Source organism: Tripterygium wilfordii, chromosome 22 (genome assembly GCF_013401445.1).
Source record: "Tripterygium wilfordii isolate XIE 37 chromosome 22, ASM1340144v1, whole genome shotgun sequence".
Classification (NCBI taxonomy): Eukaryota; Viridiplantae; Streptophyta; class Magnoliopsida; order Celastrales; family Celastraceae; genus Tripterygium; species Tripterygium wilfordii.
In genome coordinates this window covers 4,022,070-4,044,739 of record NC_052253.1, presented here as the reverse complement: position 1 = coordinate 4,044,739, position 22,670 = coordinate 4,022,070, and the positions used below count along the sequence as shown (strand labels likewise).

General features: G+C 39.3%; 5 protein-coding genes and 1 non-coding gene across 7 annotated transcripts; 3 read left to right on the top strand and 3 right to left on the bottom strand.

Annotated features, from left to right (window-relative positions):
* Positions 1 to 6,523: 6,523 nt before the first annotated feature.
* Positions 6,524 to 7,681, top strand: LOC119990426 (pseudo histidine-containing phosphotransfer protein 6-like). Its single transcript, XM_038836328.1, has 5 exons — positions 6,524 to 6,607; positions 6,736 to 6,866; positions 6,967 to 7,110; positions 7,436 to 7,508; positions 7,628 to 7,681. The coding sequence occupies exons 1-5, from the start codon at positions 6,539 to 6,541 to the stop codon at positions 7,679 to 7,681; spliced, it is 471 nt and encodes a 156-aa protein (XP_038692256.1). The 5' UTR covers positions 6,524 to 6,538.
* A 3,320-nt stretch (positions 7,682 to 11,001) lies between these two features.
* LOC119990795 (protein LURP-one-related 5-like) lies at positions 11,002 to 12,099 on the top strand. Its single transcript, XM_038836895.1, has 2 exons — positions 11,002 to 11,411; positions 11,519 to 12,099. The coding sequence occupies exons 1-2, from the start codon at positions 11,187 to 11,189 to the stop codon at positions 11,936 to 11,938; spliced, it is 645 nt and encodes a 214-aa protein (XP_038692823.1). The 5' UTR covers positions 11,002 to 11,186; the 3' UTR covers positions 11,939 to 12,099.
* A 1,785-nt stretch (positions 12,100 to 13,884) lies between these two features.
* LOC119990794 (glucan endo-1,3-beta-glucosidase 14-like) lies at positions 13,885 to 15,829 on the bottom strand. 2 transcript variants are annotated; one of them, XM_038836894.1, is made up of 4 exons: positions 15,571 to 15,829; positions 14,590 to 15,461; positions 14,422 to 14,501; positions 13,885 to 14,337 (listed from the first exon to the last, which is right to left on the bottom strand). In XM_038836894.1, the coding sequence occupies exons 1-4, from the start codon at positions 15,629 to 15,631 to the stop codon at positions 14,286 to 14,288; spliced, it is 1,065 nt and encodes a 354-aa protein (XP_038692822.1). In that variant the 5' UTR covers positions 15,632 to 15,829; the 3' UTR covers positions 13,885 to 14,285. The 2 variants fall into 2 exon arrangements, with proteins under 2 accessions (XP_038692822.1, XP_038692821.1); XM_038836893.1 differs by having other exon boundaries at positions 14,422 to 15,461; positions 15,571 to 15,818.
* Positions 15,830 to 16,193: 364 nt separating this feature from the next.
* LOC119990460 (methyl-CpG-binding domain-containing protein 11-like) lies at positions 16,194 to 21,562 on the bottom strand. Its single transcript, XM_038836383.1, has 2 exons — positions 21,369 to 21,562; positions 16,194 to 17,340 (listed from the first exon to the last, which is right to left on the bottom strand). The coding sequence occupies exons 1-2, from the start codon at positions 21,429 to 21,431 to the stop codon at positions 16,426 to 16,428; spliced, it is 978 nt and encodes a 325-aa protein (XP_038692311.1). The 5' UTR covers positions 21,432 to 21,562; the 3' UTR covers positions 16,194 to 16,425.
* TRNAN-GUU lies at positions 17,519 to 17,592 on the top strand. Its single transcript has one exon. It is a non-coding gene; the product is annotated as a tRNA-Asn (tRNA).
* Positions 21,563 to 22,219: 657 nt separating the features above from the next.
* On the bottom strand, positions 22,220 to 22,626 carry LOC119991394 (EPIDERMAL PATTERNING FACTOR-like protein 8; the record flags this gene model as incomplete). The annotated part of the gene is made up of 2 exons (XM_038837754.1): positions 22,516 to 22,626; positions 22,220 to 22,410 (listed from the first exon to the last, which is right to left on the bottom strand). Coding segments are annotated over exons 1-2 (267 nt in total), but the record flags the coding sequence as incomplete, so codon positions are not given.
* Between the last annotated feature and the right edge of the window lie 44 nt (positions 22,627 to 22,670).

The window sequence follows — 22,670 nt, the reverse complement described above, 5'->3', positions numbered from 1 at the left end:
CTCTCTCATTGGTTTTCCAAAGGGTTTCTCGGATGGTAAATTCCATCCGTATCCCTCTCCCAAGGGGAGTTGAACTCTGTTGAGGGTTGGTGTCCTATTGGGACTCTGCATTGTATGACCTGGTATATACCTACTTCGGTCATGTAGGGACATTACCATTGCAGCACTTCAGCATGATAGAAGCAGGGTCAGATTCATTGACTTCAGTATATAATTTTTAGAGGAACCGAAGTGGGTACTTCGGTTATGGCCTAAGTGTACCCTTCGGCTCTCCCTTCATCTGGGCCCAGCTGGCACTTCAGTTGTCACATGTCCTACTTTTATTGGTGGGGTAATTTTGGTATTATCATATGCCCCCTACACTCTCATCGAGATGTCTTTTGGCAAATTGATGGGAGGGTAATTATAGCCTGTATTTACCTGAATGTAGTTTAAGATTCACAATCTTTCACTCTCTATTTTAACAAGCCTTTCCGCGCTATTTTTATTTTTCGTCTAAGTAGTGAAGTGCCTTCAACTAGGATGACCTAGCTTGGTTACTTTCCTCTGTGTGTCTCATTGGCCATTCTTTTGAGACTTGTGTATTTTAACTAGGTCATTTGTTCTGAGGAGATTTTATGAGGGGGAAGAGCTTCTCTTGCTCAGTTTTTTCCCTTCCTTCATACTTTCTCTGTTATGAGCACATGAAGGGCCGAACTGGCCTAATAGGACCTCTTTGGTCATTTGATTTGGACTTGTAAATTTTTCTCAAGAGTTTGGGCCGAACTGGCCTAGTTGACCGAACTGATCGAATTGGCCGAACTGACCTAGTGGGACAACTCGGTTCTCTGAGTTGGACTTGTGATTTTTTTTACAAGTCTTTTGGGTCGACCGACCTATTTTGGCCTAGCTGGCTTAGGTGGGACTCTTTGGTCTCATTTTGGACTTGAAAATTTTTACAAGTCTTTTGTGCAAACTGTCCTTACCGGGACGAAGCATCTTTCTCTCATTCGTTTTTAAAAAATTTGCAAGTCATTAGGCTGAAGTGTTCATTTTAGCCAAAGTGTCTTTCTTGACCGAAATGCCCTTCTTGGCCGAAGTGGATTATATGAGCCAAAGTACCTTTTTATGACTTAGAAATTTGCTAAGCCATCTGTGCTGAAGTGACCCTTTGGGCCGAAGCGTCCTAAGTTGGACGAAGCATCCTAAATTGGACGAAGCGACCTTGATGGGCCGAAGTGGCCTAAGTTTTCCAGAGCGTCCTAGGTTGGACGAAGAGACCTAATTTTGAGACTTAGAAATTTTTCTCAGCTTTTGGGGCCGAAGTGACCCTTTGGGCCGAAGGGCCAAGGTTGGCCGACGTGGCCTTCGTGGGCCGAAGTGGCCAAGGTTGGCTGAAGCGTCCTAGGTTGGACGAAGTGGCATTCGTGGGCCGAAGCGGCCTAGCTGGGCCGAACTGGTATAAGTGGGAAACTTCGGTCCTGATTTGGACTTAGAATTTGTCCTAAGTCTTTTGGGTCGAACTGGCCTAAGTGGGACACTTTGGTCCTGGTGGGCCTAACTGGCCTAAATGGGACACTTCGGTCTTGATTTGGACTTAGAATTTGTCCCAAGTCTTTTGGACTGAACTGGCCTAAGTGGGACACTTTGGTCCTGGTGGGCCTAACTGGCCTAAATGGGACACTTCGGTCCTGATTTGGACTTAGAATTTGTCCCAAGTCTTTTGGGCTGAACTGGCCTAAGTGGGACACTTTGGTCCTGGTGGGCCTAACTGGCCTAAATGGGACCTCTTTGGTCCTTTGATTCAGACTTGAAGTGTAGTATGTTCCATACATATGCCCCTTGGACCAAGGAAGAGTATGCCCGCTTCGGTTCTATGTTGGTAAGAGGAGTCATCTATTGCCAAGGAGGATTCCTTGTTGAGTAAAATTCTTTGCCGAGGAGGCCTCTTTCCTTCTGTCTGGTAATTGAAAGGCCGTATTAGAGCAAGTTAAACCGGGAGGACGAACTAGTTCGTCCTATACCGGGTGGGAGGCCGAATTGGTGCGTGCTCTATTTGGTGGCTGAACTAGTGTGTGTTCAACTGGTATGTGCTCTACCGGGTGGCCAAACTGGTGTGTGTTAAACTAGTAGGACGAACTGGTTCGTGCTCTACCAGGTGGCCGAACTAGTGAGCGCTGAACTAGTAGGCCGAAGTAGTGCATGCTATCCCAGGAGGCCGAACTAGTGAACACTGAACTAGTACGCCGATCTAGTTCCGCATCAGACAATTTGTTGATGAAGATTTTTTTTTAATGAGGTACGTTTTCTTCTTTCTATTTGGTAATTTCCCGAGGTAGATTTTTTGAGGAGGAAGTGTTCATTTATCTTTAAGGAGATCTTCCTTCTTCTTTGAGGAGACCTTCCTTCTGTGAGAAGACTTTCATTCTTCTGAAGAGGTCTACCTTCTTCCGAGGAAACCTTCATTCTTCTGAAGAGATCTTCCTTCTGTGAGGAGACCTTCTTCCTTCTCTAAGGAGGTCTACTTTCGTCCGAGGAGACCTTCTTCCTTCTCTAAGGAGGTCTACCTTCTTCCAAGTAGACCTTCATTCTTCTGAGGAGATCTTCCTTCTGTGAGAAGACATTCTTCCTTCTCTAAGGAGGTCTACCTTTTTCCGAGTAAACCTTCATTCTTCTGAAGAGATCTACCTTCTTCCGAGGAGACTTTCTTCCTTCTCTAAGGAGGTCCACCTTCTTCAGAGGAGACCTTCATTCTTCTGAGGAGATCTTCCTTCTGTGAGGAGACCTTCTTCCTTCTCTAAAGAGGTCCACCTTCTTCCGAGGAGACCTTTATTCTTCTGAGGAGATCTTCCTTCTGTGAGGAGACATTCTTCCTTGTCTAAGGAGGTCTACCTTCTTCCTAGGAGACCTTCATTCTTCTGAGGAGGTCTACCTTCTTCCGAGGAGGTCTACCTTCTTCCGAGGAGACCTTCATTCTCTAAACAATTTATCCACCTTCATTCTCTAAACAATTTATCCACCTCTTCGGCTGAAGCGGCCTCGTTGGCTGAATCGGCCTTCTTGGCTGAAGTTGGCTTCTTTGTCGTAGTGGGCTCCTTTGTCGAAGTGGCCTTCTTGGCCGAAGTGCTCTTCTTGGCCGAAGTGGCCTTCCTGCATTCTCTAAACAATTTAATCACCTATTCGGCTGAAGCGGCCATCTTGGCTAAAATGGTCTTCTTGGTTGAAGCTAACTTCTTTGCCGAAGTGGGCTTCTTTGTCGAAGTGACCTTCTTGGCCGAAGTGGCCTTCTTGGCCGAAGTGGCCTTTTGGGCCGAAGTGACCTTCTTGGCCGAAGTGGTCTGAGCGGGCCGGAGCGGCCTATTTTTGAAACTTAGAAAATTTTCTAAGTATTTGGGCTGAAGTGGGCCTAATTGGACCAAAGGGTCTTAAGTTGAACCTTGATGTTCCTTCTTCTGAAGTAGCGTTGTTTTTCCTTGTCTGACCTTTGTGAGTATCTTTCGGGAAGTTTACTTTCCTTCCCACAGACGGCGCCAAACTGATGACGTCAAAAATAGGTCCGATCCTACTAGACGAATCAGTTAGTCAGACCAAGTTCTTCCTTCCTAATCGGTTGCCTTCCTTCCTGGATAATAAGCAAACGTAAGCTTCGGTAGGGCCCCGAGGGTATGCTCGGGGGACCTCTCCGACGCTCAAGTCAGTACGGTACTAAACTTGGGCGGATGACTCGCTGTTCGGAGCTCTGCCTCTTGCTCAGTAAGCAAATTTGAGTGCAGGAGTTCGAATCCTTACCTAAGGGCGGAGGTTCCCCTTTTATAAGAGTTTGAAGTGTTTGAGTTGTAGTAGGAGTCAGACTCTCTCTCATTGGTTTTCCAAAGGGTTTCTCGGATGGTAAATTCCATCTGTATCCCTCTCCCAAGGGGAGTTGAACTCTGTTAAGGGTTGGTGTCCTATGGGGACTCTGCATTGTATGACCTGGTATATACCTACTTCGGTCATGTAGGGACATTACCATTGCAGCACTTCAGCATGATAGAAGCAGTGTCAGATTCATTGACTTCAGTATATAATTTTTAGAGGAACCGAAGTGGGTACTTCGGTTATGGCCAAAGTGTACCCTTCGGCTCTCCCTTCATCCGGGCCCAGCTGGCACTTCATTTGTCACATGTCCTACTTTTATTGGTGGGGTAATTTTGGTATTATCAGGTCTGTTTGGTATCACTTTTGTTTCTTGTTTCTTGTTTTAGTTTTCAAAAAATAGAAAATAGAAACAAAAAATATTGTTTTTTGTATTTTCTATTTTGGTTTTTATGAAAACCAAAAACAGGTTTTCAAAAATTTTGAAAACAAGAAAAAAAGGTTTTTAAAAGTTTTGGAAACAAAACTAGTTACACTTATTATAGATTGCACTTTCTTTAGGATTTCAGATTACAAATTGCATAGAGATATGAAGACGATGTTCAAATATACTTTGAGTTATTGTTTTATTTCTTATATTTTTTTTTCTGTTGATGTTTTCAATGGTGAAACACGGCAAATACTGCAATTATAAAAAATATAGTGGTGCGGATATATTCCATTATTATGAAAATAAAAGCATAAACACACATTTTTTTTCTTCAATTTTATGCTTTCAATTTCTATTTTCAGTTTTTGTTTTCAGTTTTAAGTGTTCAACCAAACAAGTTTCAATTTTATGTTTTGTGTTTTATGTTTTTGTTTTTTATTTTTGTTTTCAAAATTTGGAAGTGATATCAAACACAACCTTAGTTTTCTTAATCTCATTTTAATCTCAATCTATCTGAAGTGTCAGATGTTTGGGGGGCCCTACATTCGTGTTCATAATCAATGGATATCCCACGTACCATATGAATTGAGGGTTAAAATGAGAGACAATTATTGGGGGTATGTCGCATTTTTGTATGTTATATATTATATATCCATGTAGATTGGGGATTGAAACAAAATTAAATTGTATTAAACTGGAGTATGTAATAATGTGGTTGCCTAATGCTTACGTCACACATAGAGCATGCTTTTGAAGTAGGCTTGTCGAGGATTACATGAACAAATTAACATGGGTCGGAACATGAGTATTAATAGCTATGTACGGTCTAATCTATCCACAATTTACAAGTCCACATCAAGTAATCTATATCCCCTATAAGTTATATATTTATATGGTAAGATCCCAACAATTGGTATCACAATTGTAGAATTATATGTACATGATTTTATATGTATCATGTGGAATCTATTAAGCCATTAATTCATTTGAATTAACTCAGGAATTGAGACCTATGGAGCGCGTGAATTCTTAGAGTTATGGGGCCCTGCAGTAGATGTTCTATTGTAGGGCATGCATTAAGGCCATTAGAGGCCTTAATAATTTTTAAAAAATTATCAAAAAATTATAAATGTAAAGTATTGAGTGTATGGATTAAGATTATGTTTTTTTTTTCTAAGGCAAAAAAACTAAATTAATTGAGAAATGATAACAAATTAAATAAGTGTTTGATCCAACGATAGAAAATGTTTCACATTTGTATCAGTATTTTCTCAACCAAAATTTAATTTTTTTTTCACTAAAAACTTACATCATGATGATCTAAACAATAAAAACATTACATTTATTATTTTTAGATATTTTTTTTAAAAACAATTGATGGCTCAAATGAGCCTACTGCAGTCCCTACAGTAGATTTTCTACTGCAGGGGACCCCATTTGGAATTCTTATGATGCTATCTTGACGGTAAATATAACATTGTTTTCATGGAATTAATGTCGGGACTCATATATTTTCTTTTAAAAAAAATGATTCATTTCTATTATTTTGTGCTTCATAGTTCATACCCATGAGTACCACCTAAGTTTGAAAAGTCTCATCATGATCTTAGAGGACCCACAAAACGAACAAAAAGACAAAAAAAAAATTAACTTCTCGCAGTAACTGGTCACCAGGACTCTCCACTAACACACACCTGTCCACTCCTACCCTTGTTTACCGGGCGGTTTCTCTCTCTTTCAAACCCATAACTTGGCTTGGCTTGGTATGCAGTATGCTATGCATTTCTACCGAGAAAGTCAGAGAAAAAGTGAAAAAGGGTCACCTGTGCTGTTTGGCAGGAGGTAAAAGGCATTGTTTTCATTATTTCTTAGTGAGGATAGGAGTGGTGACTGACAAGTTACCGGCCGCAGGGAGTTGTCGGGTTGTAGTTAGGGTACACCGCCGAACTTAAACCTGCCACACAAAGATAGCACGCCGAAGTAACCGGTTGCTGAGACACCAGGTCACCAGCGTCGCAGAGAAATGGGGTTTATACCCCGCATTCACCTCGGTAAATACCCATCTTGCACGCCCTCCCTCATTTTTTATTAAAAAAGAATAAAACACATATAACCGTTGCATGGGTTGGATAGAGGCAACTGGCGTCTGGCAACGCCTTTAAATAGCAGCTACTCTCAACTTTCAAGTTCCCGCTTCAAACACAAAACCCTAAACCCCCTGAAATCTACTGCAAAGCTATCAATTGGCTAGCCAAAACGGGTCTACCTCTGTGGATGCTTGTTTTGGGTGCGGATCGGTTGCGCGCCGACATGAGTCGTTTGCTTGCATTACTATTCCACCAGGTAATTTACGTTATGCTGGGTTGGGTGGTTCATAGGTTGCTGAAAAAATAGTGTTGCTGTCATATCAGAATACTGAATATATAAGGGTGATGATAGTAACTAATTTAAGTTGTGAAATTTGTATGTAGGGAGTATTAGATGAGCAGTTCTTACAGCTGCAGCAACTTCAAGATGAGAGCTCTCCAAACTTTGTCTCCGAGGTCGTCAACATTTACTTCCACGAGTCAGAGAAACTCTTGAGGAATCTCAGGGCATTATTGTAATTTTCTTCTCCTTCTTCTTTCACCATCTTGTGTACTGTGATCATTTTCAAATGAATGAAGTGGTAATAATTGTAAAAAATGATGGGACGGACCCAGGATGGAGAGAGAATTGTCGGACTACAAGAAAATGGGAATCCATTTGAATCAGTTTATGGGAAGCAGCTCGAGCATAGGTGCCAATAGAGTCAGAAATGTGTGCGTCGCCTTTCGAGCCGCTTCTGACCAGAACAACCGTGCTGGGTAAAATAACACACCCTCCTCTCCTCTCCTCTACATTCACGCTTTCACACACTTTCTGTGGCACGCACGCACGCCCACACACACTGACTGAGCGTTGCCAAATAAATTCTTTTCACCTTTTGTGCCCGTTTTGGTAGAATGGTTGTGTTGATTTTTAAATTAGCGATTAAACTGTGAAAAAAGAAAATAAGTTTAAAATTGTGAGGTGTTTGATGAAATTTTTACTGTTGTTAGCGATTAAGCTGTGTACTTCAAAAATTATAGAGTTAGAATAAGATAAAAAAATGTGTCTTGACTAGGATGGGATATGTGTTTTGAGTTTCAGATGCTTGAGAGCGTTGGAGCTACTAGAGCATGAGTACTGCTATCTCAAGAACAAACTGCATGAGCTATTCCAGGTACTCTTAGATTCTTTAATCCAAAAGCGACACCGTAATGCCGTATATGCTGGATTCTTAGTTTTTTTTTTTTTTTGATAAATTGGATTCTTAGTTATTTATGTATTTATATGACGCAGATAGAGCAGCAGAGAGTACTGGCAGCTGGAGCAAGGTATCCAATGCAAAACTAAATTAAAGACCATCTTGATCTTCAACCCAAAAAAGTCATGCAAAGAGTAGTATACTTACTACATACTTTTGGTATTTGCGACTTTCTTTTGTAAGATCTGCCACAAGTAATAGCTGTAGGCTTGTAGCTAGGGAAGATTCGTGAGAAAAATGTGGGTAGGAGTTGACTGGCTGTGCTCCTTGACTCCTTGTCATGATGGATATTTCTGTGTTCACTGCTGTAGAGAGTTTGATTCTTCCGTTGAATGTGCTTAGTTGCACGCCTTAATTGTCGTCGCTTTCTCAATCTCCATTAAGTACGTTTACGGCTTTCTCTCGTAATTAGTACAACTCTGACATGGAAAAATCCATACTAATGTAATGGTACGTCCGAACAGCAAAAAGTATATACCTGAATCATATCCAACTTTCAGTGCCTCAATCAGTCAAATTCTAAATTAATTGGTGGCAAACTGGCAATCACTTTTAGAGATGTAATGGGTGCCTGTCCGCCCGCGTTGGCACCGCCCATAATGCGTCCCGCTTCGACGGCGGGACAGGTCGGTCCGTCCATGTTTATTTGCTGGCCGGTCGCGAAGTCTACAACGTCGTCTAGGGTTGCCCGATAATTTTATAGTTACCCTTAAAATTGTTATAGTGAGAGGTGTTATTGGTTCAAATTATAGAAACAGTGTATCTACATATTAACATGGTAATAAGATATATAGAAGATCTTACATGTCCTTGATCCGTATACAACTAAAATATTGTACACGGGGATTATTTACCTAACCTGAAAATGTCCATATCCACAGTAAGGAATACCGTAGAAAGCCAAATTTGAAGTATAAAAGAGTTGGTATAGTAACCCTCTATGTTTCCATGTTGTATAACAACTGTCCTAAATTTCTCAATTAATGTAAATACATATACGTTGGAACTAATAATGTGAATCAGCAAGAAGAAGTATCTACTTCAGTACTTGGCGTAAAAGGAGCCGATTTTTCAGCCCTTGAAAGAACTTTTTTTTTTTTTAAATACCATTGAATAATTTACTTTTCATTGAAATCGAACCTTGAGCACACATATATCTAATCCAAATGATTGTCAACCGAGTCACCGCTCGTTGATAACCCTTGAAATAATTGGATTCTTAATTAACACGCTTAGACACGTTGAGGCAGATTGTGGATCTCAATAAGTCCACATAGACATGAACAGCTCAACGGACCCTCTACTAGCCTTTTCCTTCTTTGTTTTTGAGTCTTCAAAGGAGATACTAACCACTCAATAATCCCCTGCCGGTGGAAGAAAAATTTTGTTTTGACTTTCTTGTAAAATCGACCTAACTAATGTTCAATTATTCCTCCTGTCTAGAAGATTTCAAATTTCTTAATTAGAATTTGACAGCGTAAAAGTTTTAGGGAAGTATATATCGTTCGTACAGATATTGCCTGTTTCACACTAGCAAAATATCTCAATAAGTCTATCAATGAGTCAAAGATCATATCCTTTAAATAAAATATACTCCATAATCATATTGTTTATTACATTGATCCCCAACTTGGCATCAAATTAGGTGTGCTAAGGACCAATAATAGTGGTTAAATCCACATTAATTATCTATTTTTTGGAGGTAAATGTTTATGCAAGCATTTCCAAAGCGTGGGTTTATTTCTTATAATTTTCTTAGATAAATGTGTATTAAAAAATCCAATTTTTAATTAAATTATAAAAGCAACTATGCAATTATATTATTATTGGTACTACAACTTCCATCTAACATATATGCCCATTCGATGTGCATGCATTCCAATGAATCCTTCCAACTGTAAACTTGAATAAAACTCTAAAAAACAATACACATTATATTGAGACAACTAACAATTTTGTACTTTGGACATATGATATGTGTCTAAACACCCATGAAGTTCGTGCACACAAAATATTTTTATCTGACGACATGATAAGTTGGACCAAAGCCTTCCCGCGAAACAATGGTATTGCTCTTAATGAAAATGAACTAAAAAACCAGGGGCGAATGCAAAATTTTATGTTAGAGTAAGCAAATCTAAGCAGGAGCTGCCCCAAAATTTTTTTGGCTAATTAATTTATTGTACATTCGAAAGTACGGAAAATAATGCTAAGGCTCATTTAATAGAAATTTTATTGAGTCATTTGGGGCACAATGTGTCCGCCTCTAGTTGACATCGTTCAATATGTTGAGAGAAAATATAGGAACAAACATAGAGATGGACAGAGAAGAGAGCATACACCAAGGCACACATAGCAACTAGCAAACACTAACTCACGCCTCACATTTGATTTTTTGAGAGTCTGAGACTGACTAAGATTTAGGAGAGTGATGCGGAATCCCACATTGGGTAAGAATAGGTTCAAATCGCAGTATATAGTAAGGAGCAATCCTTACTTTAGTAGCCAAGGTTTTCAGGGGGATTTGCCCTCTGGGCCTTGGTTACAGCCGGCCCATGCTCGCATGGGTGTCGGTTGGGCTTTGGCGGCTGTTGTTTGGGCTGGGCTGGTTTGCCAGTTCCCTCTGGTGTGGGCCTGCTCAGACTTTGTGGATTGCCACCCTTCGCTTGGGCTCGTGGCGTGCGTGTGTCGTGCTGCATCAGTTGGTATAGGAGCCTAGGTTCGTCTCGTGGACTCGGGAGGCCCCCATCCGTGGACTCGGGTGGGTTGTTGGCAGTACGGTAGCACGTGGACGCGCGAGTTCTAAGTGGGGGAGTATGATGCGGAATCCCACATCGGGTAAGAATAGGTTCAAACCGCAGTATATAGAAAGGAGCAATCCTTACTCTAGTAGCCAAGGTTTTCAGGGGGATTTGCCCTCTGGGCCTTGGTTACAGCCGGCCCATGCTCGCATGGGTGTCGGTTGGGCTTTGGCGGCCGTTGTTTGGGTTGGACTGGTTTGCCAGTTCCCTCTGGTGTGGGCTTGCTCAGACTTTATGGATTGCCACCCTTCACTTGGGCTCGTGGCGTGCGTGTGTCGTGCTGCATCAGAGAGAAAGACAAGAAGCAGAGCAAGATGACTGGACTACTGGGTGTACAAAAACTGGGGCAAATGGCTTATCAGGGCTTGCAAGAGTTGGACTATAGGTAAGCAAAAGGCTTGGCTAAAAGCCCAAAAAAAATTTTGGACAAAGTAATTTTTTTTTGGGGTAGACAATTGCCCCGTTGGCTCCAAATAAGTCCGCTGACGTCAAAAAATTTCAAATTGATATGATTTGATCGCAAAGAGATTAGCAAGTAGGCCATCATCAGGTGGGTTGTATTGATATACATAAGTCCTCCTTAAAACAAACCCACATGTTCGTCAACGCGTCATTAATCTCTCCAAGCAGAAGCGCACATACACTGTTAATAAATATCTACTGCTTCTGTATTTGATATAAGCGACGTCCATATTTCTCCCCTCAGACATATACCCAATTTAAGTTAGTCTAAACTCCAAAGAGGGAGCCAGTAGTGGAGTGTTTGATCATTGTTCTTTAGCAAAAAGTGATAATGAAGGCCAGTTTGGTGGTTGATGAAGGGTTTATTTACGAAGAAGAGACCCATCTCACAGTCCTAAAGACCTCACTCTTCTTTGCCAACGATGGCTTCACCGTGTACGATTGCAAAGGCAAGTTGGTCTTCCGAGTCGACTCGTACGGCCCCGATGCCCGCGACAGGGGCGAGCACGTTCTCATGGACACCCATGGCCGCTGTCTTCTAACCGTTCGACGAAAGGTATTTATTTTTTAGCATAAAGTTATACTCACTGGGTCAACTCGTTTCCGATCTAGATTATTTTTTCTTTTGATTCCACACCCTTGGATTCGATCTCTATTTGTCAGAGGCCGAGTCTTCATCATCGGTGGGAGGGGTTTCCCGGGGAGGGAATCAACGTTCGACAACCGATGTTTAGTGTACGGAGATCATCGATAATCGGACGGTGTAGCGTGACGGTGGAGGTGTACGAGAATGGAGGCGAGGAGTACCAGATAGAAGGCAACTTTGCCCAAAGATCATGTACTATTTACGACGCAACCAATAACGAATCAGTGGCTAAGATTCGACGCAAAGTGGATGCCTCCACTAACGTGCTGCTTGGGAAGGACGTGTTCTTTCTGTCTGTCAAGCCAGGCTTTGATGGTGCCTTCGCCATGGGATTAGTTCTGATCCTTGATCAGATCAACGGTGTTGATGATGATGATGATGATGATATTCATGTAATAGAGAGAGCGGCGCAGGTGGAACCCGTCATAGAGGATTAGTTTTGTTTTAGTCGATGAATACGTTGTTGGGTAAATATCTGCTTTTCAATTGAATTACGTAAAAATTTCTATTATAAACTTTGAGAATACGTACAATGTTCAATGGGTAATAATGTTTTGATGTTTCTATTATTACAATTTGTGAGATGAGCCTTTACTTAGTAGCTAGCACATTGTGTGTGAATGTCATCTTATGTTATTTTTTCGTATTGAGTCTCTCAACTGGTCAATGAGAGTACCGAGAGTAGAAAAGTCTTTCATGGATTGGTGGACAGTTGGGTAGATTACACGTTTTAAAAAAAAAAAAAAACTAACAATTTCTTGCGCTAAAATATGGACTATGTTATTTATTGTCGGTCTGGGAACATTAACAAAAATGTATACATTTGAAAGTGGTGGGTCCAACACTCTAGCACAGATTTAGCTGTTGAACTAACGCATACACCAAAATTGTGAAATCAACTTGTTATGTGGTTGTCTACCTACATTAGCTGCAAAAGGTGCTTTTGATTGGTTTCGGTTAGCATACCATGCTTATTGCATATGAACAAATGTTTGATCAAATTTGTCATGTGGTCAGGTAAAAAAATAAAATTGTGCGCGCAAACTTGACAACAAATAAATTTGTATAATGGTGTTGCTAGTTACCAAAAACAAGTGTACAAATTAAGTTAGTAGATGACTCCATCATACGAAATTTCACCTTCTTAAGAAAAAATGATCACATACATGTATATGTGCGAACATTACTATTGAATGATAGATATTGACATGAACATTTGTTTACATTTTTTATGGTTAGAATGCATATCCCCAATATTACTTTTTCAAGCATCAAATCTTAGGGAAATTTTATTTACACACCACTAATCTATTAGACTCTTTATACATGATAAGTTTACACCATAAATTTATAATGAAAAGACCAAATTATCCTTGTTTTATGCAATATTAGAAATATTATTGTTAAGTATACACATTCAAACTTCAAGTCTCTTACTGATTTTTCCATGTTCGGACTCTAACTGTCACCGATTTCTCACACTTGAATCGATGTCCAAGTCCGTCCAAGTAGACGACCAAAAATTTCTCATCATCAACGTCAAAAAGCTTTAGAGGAGAGGTAAGGTCTTGTGAATTCTCTCTTAAGTATTTCTATATCTAATGAAATCTCTCAAATTGAACATGTGGGTTTGTCAATTTCTGTATATAGCATGAGTGAGTGTGTAGTTGTTAAGCGTTGGGTGATTTCTGGTTAGAATGGCTGAAATAAAAATCAGCACACCAGGTCCGTTTATAGGGTTATAAAACGGTAACATCGTGTTGTTTATATGTTAAAAAAACGACATCATCTGTCGTTTTTCTTCACAAAAAACGACAGCTTTTGTCAATTTGTAATCTCTCTAGAAATCGGTAGGGTTATGTTGTTTTTCTTCCAGAAAAACGACATCCTGTTGTTGTTGGAAAAAATTATGGTGTAAACTTAGTGGTCTCTAATTAAATATGTAAAAATTATTTATTCTGAAAGTTACGTAAGGAATGGTATATGGGAACCACGTATGTCCATGTTGGGGCCAAAAAAATCTAAAACCATGTAGTCATGCAAAGACTACCAATACTTGCGCCTTTGAATTGCAATTTGTGGTCTACTCAAAGCAACTTCTAGAAGGGAATAGTGGAAATTAGGACATAACAATCATTAAGGTAATTGTTAATGGTGTTGGATTGAGCAGAATTGCATGATTGAGTCGAAAAAATGTGTACTTCAAAATCAGTAGTTTTTCCACTGCATCCATTGGTTTTTGGACAAATTTCATCATTTACAAATTTATCTAAATCCGTGCGGGCCTGTGATCCAGAACGGATATATTTCAACACATTGCTCTAACTAATGTCAATAGCGGTGCACTTGCATTTCTTGATCAACAATGTAATTACTTGGATGACTTAATTTACATGGTGCTCCACTTTGTGGTGATTTTAATTTGGTCTCAATCATACTGTATACCAATAGACTTGTAAAAGTACTTATAATATGGATCAATTAACAGAACTTGAAGCCTAAACGATGTCAGAAAGGCTTTTTCTTCTTCTTTTTCCCAAATTTACAAGACCATGGTACATTGCTGAAAGAAAATGAATGAAACAAAAGAAAGAAAAGAAACCATCATCAATTTCTTCACATCAACCATCAGATGTTAATTCAAGAATCAAAGGAATTGAATGAATATAAATGAATGTGTTACAGTAATTTAATCACGCTTGGTCGAGCCGGGAATTAGCCAACTTTTTAGCCCTTAAACCAGTCATGAGCTTAGAATTAGAAGCACAGATGCAGCACAAACTGTTAAAACCAACGCGTACGAGGATGGGAACCAACCATGATGAGCTCCAATACCCTGCAACATTTTAAGTATTAGGACATCAAAAGGTCATCAACTCCGCGATAAGAAAAAGTTTATCGATCAGTAGAAAAATTGTACCTTGAAAGACAGGAGGCGCAGTGAGGCTGCCGATGAGTCCTTAAGTCCTGTGAACCCAATATCATATGCAATGCTTCCATCTGGTTTAAACAATCCAAAGTTCCTCTCAGAAGTAGGCCCTGGCTTCAAATTCTCATTGAACAATGCAAATACATAAGCCTTCATCACCTTCTTAGGCCTGTATGGACTCCCCTTCTTTTTCGCTAGCAGTTTACGCAGATTATGATTATAAGTCCTCGCGTTCTTAATCGTGGCGCCAGCTTCATTTTCATCCCCGCGAGATGCCCAGCCAGTTTCTGAAACTATGACTTCCATCTTTCCAAATCCAGCCTTCTCTAATGCTACATATGCTGCATCAACTTGAGCCTCAAACATGTTGCTGTAATGTATATTGGTCTTTGCATCATAAATTCCTGGATTTTTCTCAAAGAGAGCGTAGCGGATGTCGATGTGCTCAGGATCAAACTTGTAGGCTAGAAAAGGATACGCATTTATGTAAAATGGGGAACCAATTTGTGAGAAGAATTGTAGGAGTGGCTTCATGTAGACGAGAACATCTTCCTTGAATGTGCAAGCTGATGGTGGATATGAATTGGCAAACACAGCTTCTGAATTCGGGCTCGAGACCTCAACAGTCTTCTCCAAATTCAGCCTAGATAAGGCACTGTAAACATTCTTAGCTGCTGGTAGCAGAACTTCCCATAATTCCACATCAGTAGCTCCTAAAATCTCATTCCCAACGGCAATCCCGACGATTTTAGTTCCAGGGAGATATGACTGAACATTTTCTTTTATCCAATTCATTGCGCGATCCTCGCCTATGCTAATTTCCTTCAAATACTCGTTCCCAAGTCCAACGATTATTTCGATGCCAGACCCTTTGAAGGCTGTGAGGACGTCATGATTAGCGTCGTAGATTCTGGTGTTCTTTATCTTTGCAGCTTTAAGTAGTGTCACCACGCTGTGCGGAGAAGGTAAATTATCAGCAATCCTGCCATAGTTTACTCCATAGGTTCCTGTAAATGCATGAACACTAAAAACTGCAAAACAGAATCACAGAGATCTTAATCTGATTGTAGAATAAGACAGATAAGATGACTATAAATCTACTGTAAAAAGAAAAGAAATTTTGAGAACAGAAAGACGTACCATTATTGGAGAATAAGACAGATAAGATGAGGAGGCAGTGAAAGAGAAAAGAGAACCCCATTTGCCAGATGAGAAGATGATGATCAGAGAAAGTGCATTCCTTTTGTAGAAAAGATGGTGTATGACCCAATTGTTCTCAACGCAAAAGGGGTAAGCTCAATATCAAAAAGATGAAGTCGTATTTGAATGATGATGCAGACCTTGCTCTCTAGGCATGCCACAAGAAAGATTCTTAACCTTAATCCAACGATTAAAGGAACCATGGACTTGAGATAGATTCTTCCCTTTGGCCTGTCTTTTAGATCACCTGTATCCTTTTCAACTATATTCTTGGCTTCTTATGGGGCATATCCTCTCCATTTTTGTACCTTTCTTGGCAAGGAGGAATATTGTTCAAGGGCAAGAAGCGGCGTCGGAAGCCGGGGATGGTAGGGCGTATAAAACTACATTTTTGGACCATAACAGTAGATTCTGAATGTGATTCTTTCTGTCATTCAGGTATTATATAATTACCAATCAAGTAAAAGGAGGGAAATCAGATTCCACTGACATTGTGCATTATGGCATTGCCTGCCTCAGCTGCCTGCACTGCATCAGAGATGAGCAAAAGAACGGAACAAGCATATAATAAAACCCAGTAACCATTAAAGTCGAATACGTAGAGTCTACAATCTGAGTTCCCTGCACAATCTAATGGAAGTTGCACAATCTAATGAACGGATCATGCTTTCCCTACATGCTACAGATCTAGACAACATAATTCTAAATCTACACATTAACGTTTACAGTCATCCAAGGAGTTCAAAAGGTAACAATCACTAAAAAGATGGGGACGGGAATAACTGTGCACTAGACTCAGCAAGTCACTGGGGAGGGACCTGGCAGCAATGGGGCATCAGTTTGCCCCATCTGGCCAACTTTGCCATTTTCAATCACCTCTTCAACCATTAATTTTGTCTTCTCATTCACTTCCATGCTGGGTTTCACATCATTTTCCAAGACATTAAGTTTCTCTTTCATTTCTCCCTCGGAAACAGAGGCTGTTCCATTAGAGTTCTCTTTCCCTGAACCACCATTTGCTTCAATGGTTATTTCATCCTGTGGCTTCTCAGATGCCACATTCACTTCCTGTTTCTCGGTGTCAGTTTGTGACATCTTTTCTTCAGAGACTACAGCTGTTTCAGTCACTTCAGTAGCACCAGCTCCTTCAGTAGGTTTGTCCTCCACTTTTGCATCAGTGACTTCAGTTTCAATTACACTTTTGTGTTCTTCAGCAAGGGCAATTTCTTTTCCCTCATTGTCAGGATTGGTTTCCTCAACAGCATCTTTGATATTAACTTCTTTCTTGAATACCTCTGCATCAGTTTCTCCTATATTTATGTCCGCATTCTTGTTTGCATCCTCAGTTGCATTTGCATTCTTGCTTGCATCCTCAGTCGCATCCGCATCTTTCATTTGGATTTCTTTCTCAACTTCTGCCTCTTCAGGAGAGGCTTCAGCTTCTTCGTCTTCCTTCTTTGAAGGCGCATACTTTCGGCCCCGCTTCTTTAGAGGCTCCTTTTCAGGAGTTGGAGTAGCCTTGACCTTTTCACTTATCCTGGATGATCTCCTTGGAGACTCACCAGTACCCCAATCAAACTCTGATATGGAAGGATTGCTAGGGTGCAACTTCAAGTACTGCTCCAAGTGTTTCCGATTATTAATCTCCTCTCCAGTTGGAGCAATGAACATTATCTCAATCTTCCTTGGGGTGCCTTTCTTGGGAAAGTACTGTGAAGGAAGAAATCGAAATCATACGCCAAGAATTAAGCCCATAACAAAAACTCGATAAGAATGCTAAATGCATTCCAAATAGGGAGAATATTTTTTAAATAATAGCACTATCACACAACTCCAAAAATCAAAGCAAAATGATGATAGAACATTTTATTATGAGTAACAAAAACAGGCTGGAATAGCTCAGTTGGCTAGAGCGTGTGGCTGTTAACCACAAGGTCGGAGGTTCAAGCCCTCCTTCTAGCGTATTTTAGCCTTCTTTTTTTGTTGTAAAAAAAAGCCAAAAATAGCACCACTCTTTTTTTTTGTTGTAAAAAAAGCCAAAAATATCACCACAGGTACAAAAGCATCCCCACATAAATCAGAATGAACAAGTCTTAACCACCCTTAAATGAGCAATGGTCCAAAAATATCACCACAGGTCCACATCAAACGAGACAAAAGCATCCCCACATAAATCAGAATGAACAAGTCTTAACCACCCTTAAATGAGCAATGGGCCAACGCTCAGCTAATAACAGCTTATAGCAACAAGAAGAAGACTCAAGTAATAACAGCTTATAAATCACAATGAACAAGTCTTAACCACCCTTAAACCAGCAATGGACCAACAAGGCTCAGGTAATAACATCTTATAGCAACAAGAAGAAGGCTCAAGTAATAACAGCTTATAATAACAACAAGAAGGCTCAAGTAATAACAGCATATAGCACAAGAAGGCTCAAGTAACAACACCTTATAGCAACAACAATCGAAAACCATATTCACAAGCATGGACCACAACTTATACCAAATAAATAGAGCTTTTAATGTTTTGTCACATACAGTTGCTTATAGCACAAGAAGCCTCAAGTAACAACAGCTGAACATCTTATAGCGACAACAATCGAAAACCATATTCACAAGCACAGACCACAACTTATGCCAAATAAATAGAGCTTTTAATGTATCGTCACATACAGCTTTACCTTAAAGAAAACATCCGCCTAGCTCTAAATTACCGAAACAACCATTGATACCATCAAAAATAAAAAGTATTGTGAAAGAATGTCCTTTTACAGGGATACTTTGCATTGTAGTCTAGAAATGTTCGCTCAAATTTTCTGAAACTAGTTACAAAGAAACATAGAACACCAGAATTACATACAGTCTTACATTTAAGTTAGAGTAGGAGCTGAGGGGATTTTAAAAATAAAGGATTACAGAACTCTTGTACGGGCTTCTAACAGAATTGAAAGAACCTTGCAAAGCCATGTTAAAGCCAAGTCTTCCCACAGATATTGCTTTTGTTGCCGGGAAGGCTAGATGGGGAAAAAGATCTGTTGACAATCTTAAAAGAAGGGGAAATCTCAGCGAATCATTGTTTCCTATGCAAAACAAATGGAGGAATCCAGCTATCACCTCTTCTACATTGTGATAAGCAGATAAGGCAAGAAAGTTATGATTACGGTATGGCAAGCACATTGTCTATTGGGAGGTTGGTATGGAGGAATGGTAGCTTTTATGCAGATGAGGAAAGGAGGGAAAGACGGTGAGGGGGGAAATTGTTCTCTCCTTACAAGGGAATGGCCATAAAGAAGGGAAAGGGAAAGGGGAACTTAGTGTTTTCATATATGTTCATTTTTATTGATTCTATTAAGAAGCATTTGACAGAACGACAATTGAGAGACAAAGTTGGAATGCAAACTTCAATTTCTCACCAATGGTTGGAAATAATTTCGAACAAGAAAATATAGTATAGCGGGGATTGAGTAACCATCGTTGGGTCTCATCCTATCAGAAAACTCATATGACTAGAGAATTTTAGCCCCTTACTTCTTTTTCCTACCCTTTCCTCTTCAGTCCCAACACACCAAGTACGACGACCCTAGAGATGGAGTTCTAAGCAAGGTCTTTCAATAAAGGGGAAGGAAAATTAACTAAAGGAGTTGATGCTCCTCTCCTCTTAGTCTTACTTATGATAATGTGGAGGAAAAGATATAAGAGAGCTTTTGATTGAGAAGAATCTTTGCCGAAAATTGTCAAGGATAATTTTTTAAAATTCAAAAGTAGTTTTCGTTAGAGAGAGCAGGCATATTAATGAAAATTAATTGAACCTAATAAAAACAATATAACCTTTCTAGAAATCAAGAAAGTAAAAATTGGGATCCCGTAACTTCCAACGTAGTTTCAACAAGTTTTTCAAGTCAATGTCACCTAAAAGCTCTGCACACCATAACCTTGACAGACCATAACCTTTACTTAACAGTGCTAACCAAACAAATATTCGCATCAACATACCACACAAAACAACCACAAGAATCGATATGTCTCTGGCAAATTCATTTGCCTAAATAATATATCAATTTAATGCACATTTAATTGTTGCATGCACCTTACAGCACTTTGAGATAGAAGTAGCATATCTTTTTCATTGTTGTAGTTTACACATTAGGGGAATCCATATAAGGTAGCCACTGGAGCGTGAAGGGAACTCTCAGGAGGGCAATAAACTTGGAGACTTGGGTCGAATCCCACCCGGATTGGAAAAAAAGGAAAAGGATGGGTTCATTCAATGTGGCCATGCCTTGAAGACTTCCACATCATTAAAAATACATTAAAAGCAAACATACAAGGAAAAAATTGATTACAACAGCCAAACAAGAGCAGCTGGCCGCCCTCTCCTCCCCCGCCATCATAATTCAAACAAATGCCGTTAATCGGAAACAATAACAGACATCAAATTAAAAGATTTAATCTTCTAGGAAAATCGTGGAGAAAAGAATAAAACAGCTAGCACATCATATTCTATCGGTATTCTAAGGATGTGAATATAAATCTCACATAAGTCCTATGTCTAGATACTCTTCAAGACTACATATATTTTTTTCGATAAATGTTCTTTAATATCCACTCGAGAAATTCATTAAAAAAATGAATTTCAAAGCAGTATGATCTAAACAAGAACTATAAATCCCTCCATAATTATTGATATACAAACATTATCCTTTTCTTTATTTTACCCCCTTCAATGATGTGTAACCTTTCCAAGGTATTGAAATATTCCATTTCTTCTAAGGTAAGAGGCAATAAGTAAAAACATACTGAAAATTCATGGCAGGGGGGATGGGGAATCCTCAACCACCACTCCACAAATTAACACGTATTAAGCAAACCCTGATGCAGGAGGACCACTAATATAGTCTTTTATAAGTTAGTCTATTATTGTGTCTATTTTAACTAAATTTCTTTTAGTTTTCATAGTAAGGGTATTGTCAGAATTTCAGGTTGTGCTGGAATTTTGAACTTAGTATTAGTTATTTGTTTTATGAGTCTTTTATTAGGCTATTGTCCTAAGTCAAATCATAGTTATAATTGGAGTCATATTAGTTTACTTTTAGAAATCCTAGTTTTATTTGAAGGAAGTTTCTTATGTAATTAGGATTACTAGGAGACTATATATATGGATGTAAGTCATGAATTAATATGATGAGAGTTTCTATACAAATTTGCTATAGGAGAAGGTGAGAGGCTGAGAGGGGAATGTGAGTTTATCCAACCCTGAGAGATTCAGGGTCGTTTTTGTTTGATTCAAAAAATCCAAGAATTTTGTTCCAGTATCAGACCTGGGAATTGTGAATTTTGTCTTAGGGTTCTTAATTTTTGGCTTAGTTTGGGGGTTAAGGTTTTGGTTGTTCAATCCTACACAAAATCTACATGGGTAGTTTCAAAAACTACATCAAGCCCTAGAAACAAAAATGGTTCTACAAGCAGAAAAACTCCAGAAAAACCCTAACTACAAATAATCACATAAAACATAGAAAAAATACAGTCTTATCCCAAATTCAAGCACATAATACCTAACCCTTAAAGTAAGTGAAAACTGAAAACCCATCAGACGAATCACACCAACAAATAATTAAAGAAAACAGAAAAAAAACCGACCCCAGAACTAAATCTTCAAGCAATACACTGTACACGAAAAAAATATATTCATACAGAGAAAAAAAAGAAAGTAAAAACTATTAGGAGAGAAAAGTAACCATTTTTTTCCAAGCAACAGGAGCTGGGAGCTCAATCGAAATAACCTCCTCCTTAACCTCCATTTTCACGGAGAAAAATCTCTGTCTGTCCTCTGTTTCTCTCCAAACACTCTACTTGTCAAAGATTTATGTGTGCTGAAAAACCGTTGAAAGAGCAAGTTTGTATATGTCTGTTGTTGCTCGTGAGTCGTGGTGGTAGTGGTGGTCTCTTTTTTTTTTTTATAATATTATTTTATTATTTTTAATGTTAAAAAACCGTCACATAATCCAACGGGAATTGATAGCGTTATGTACGGGCCTCGTTGTGGGCCGCGCTGAGGCGGGCCGGGCCATTTGCCACTTCTCGCAGAACCTAAATAGTAAGTTATGTTATGCATATATAATTGTCTTCGGGTACTGGAGTGGCAACATCTTCCAAAACCCTCACAGTTGTGGTTGGTGATGAATTGTCAGCATTTGATGGAACTTTACATTTCCTTGCATGTACATTATTGCATTTATGAAAACTTGACCATATGTTGGAACACTAAGACTTGTCCTTTCAAAACAGATCAATACACACATACAGACATAAATATATATATATATATATATATATATATATATATATATATATATATATATAAGGTGAAAAGAACAGTTATAGACGATTGACATTAAATAAAGGAACTACACACACCAGTAAACTAATTAAGTTTTTTGACACCATATTTGATAAGAGTAGAGAATGATTCAAGACTAATTCACTAAGGTGGAAATAGCTTATCCCCACATTTGCATTTCCATGAAACAAGATAGTATGTGTCATCATCTCCTCCTCCTCCTCCTCCTCCCCCTCCTCCTCCTCCTCCTCCATGAGATGATGGGTAGTAGTACTCTCTACTAATGATCTCCATGTTCTTGTGAGAATGAATGACCAATATTGTAGCTACACAAGGCCTGCAATTCAAGCACTTGTTCACACAACCAGGTGGCCTTGAACCCAACACCATCTTCTTCTGCTGCAAACTCTCACTCTCAATGCTTGAAAATATGACCCCAACTGCCATAGAAAGCAAGAGAAATACAAAAAAAAGAAAAAAAAATCAAGAGGAAACTAAGACAAATTCATTAATTAATTACCCAAAATGGTATAGGTTTGTTTTACCTGATTTGGGAGGAAGGAATGTGAGAAAAAAGATGAAAGCCACAGCTGTGACTACAATGTTTGATGATGAAGCCATATCTGAGATTCTGAACACTAATGAAACTGATGATAGCAAATGCAATGATGTATGTCACAGTGAAAGAAAGAAATTAAAT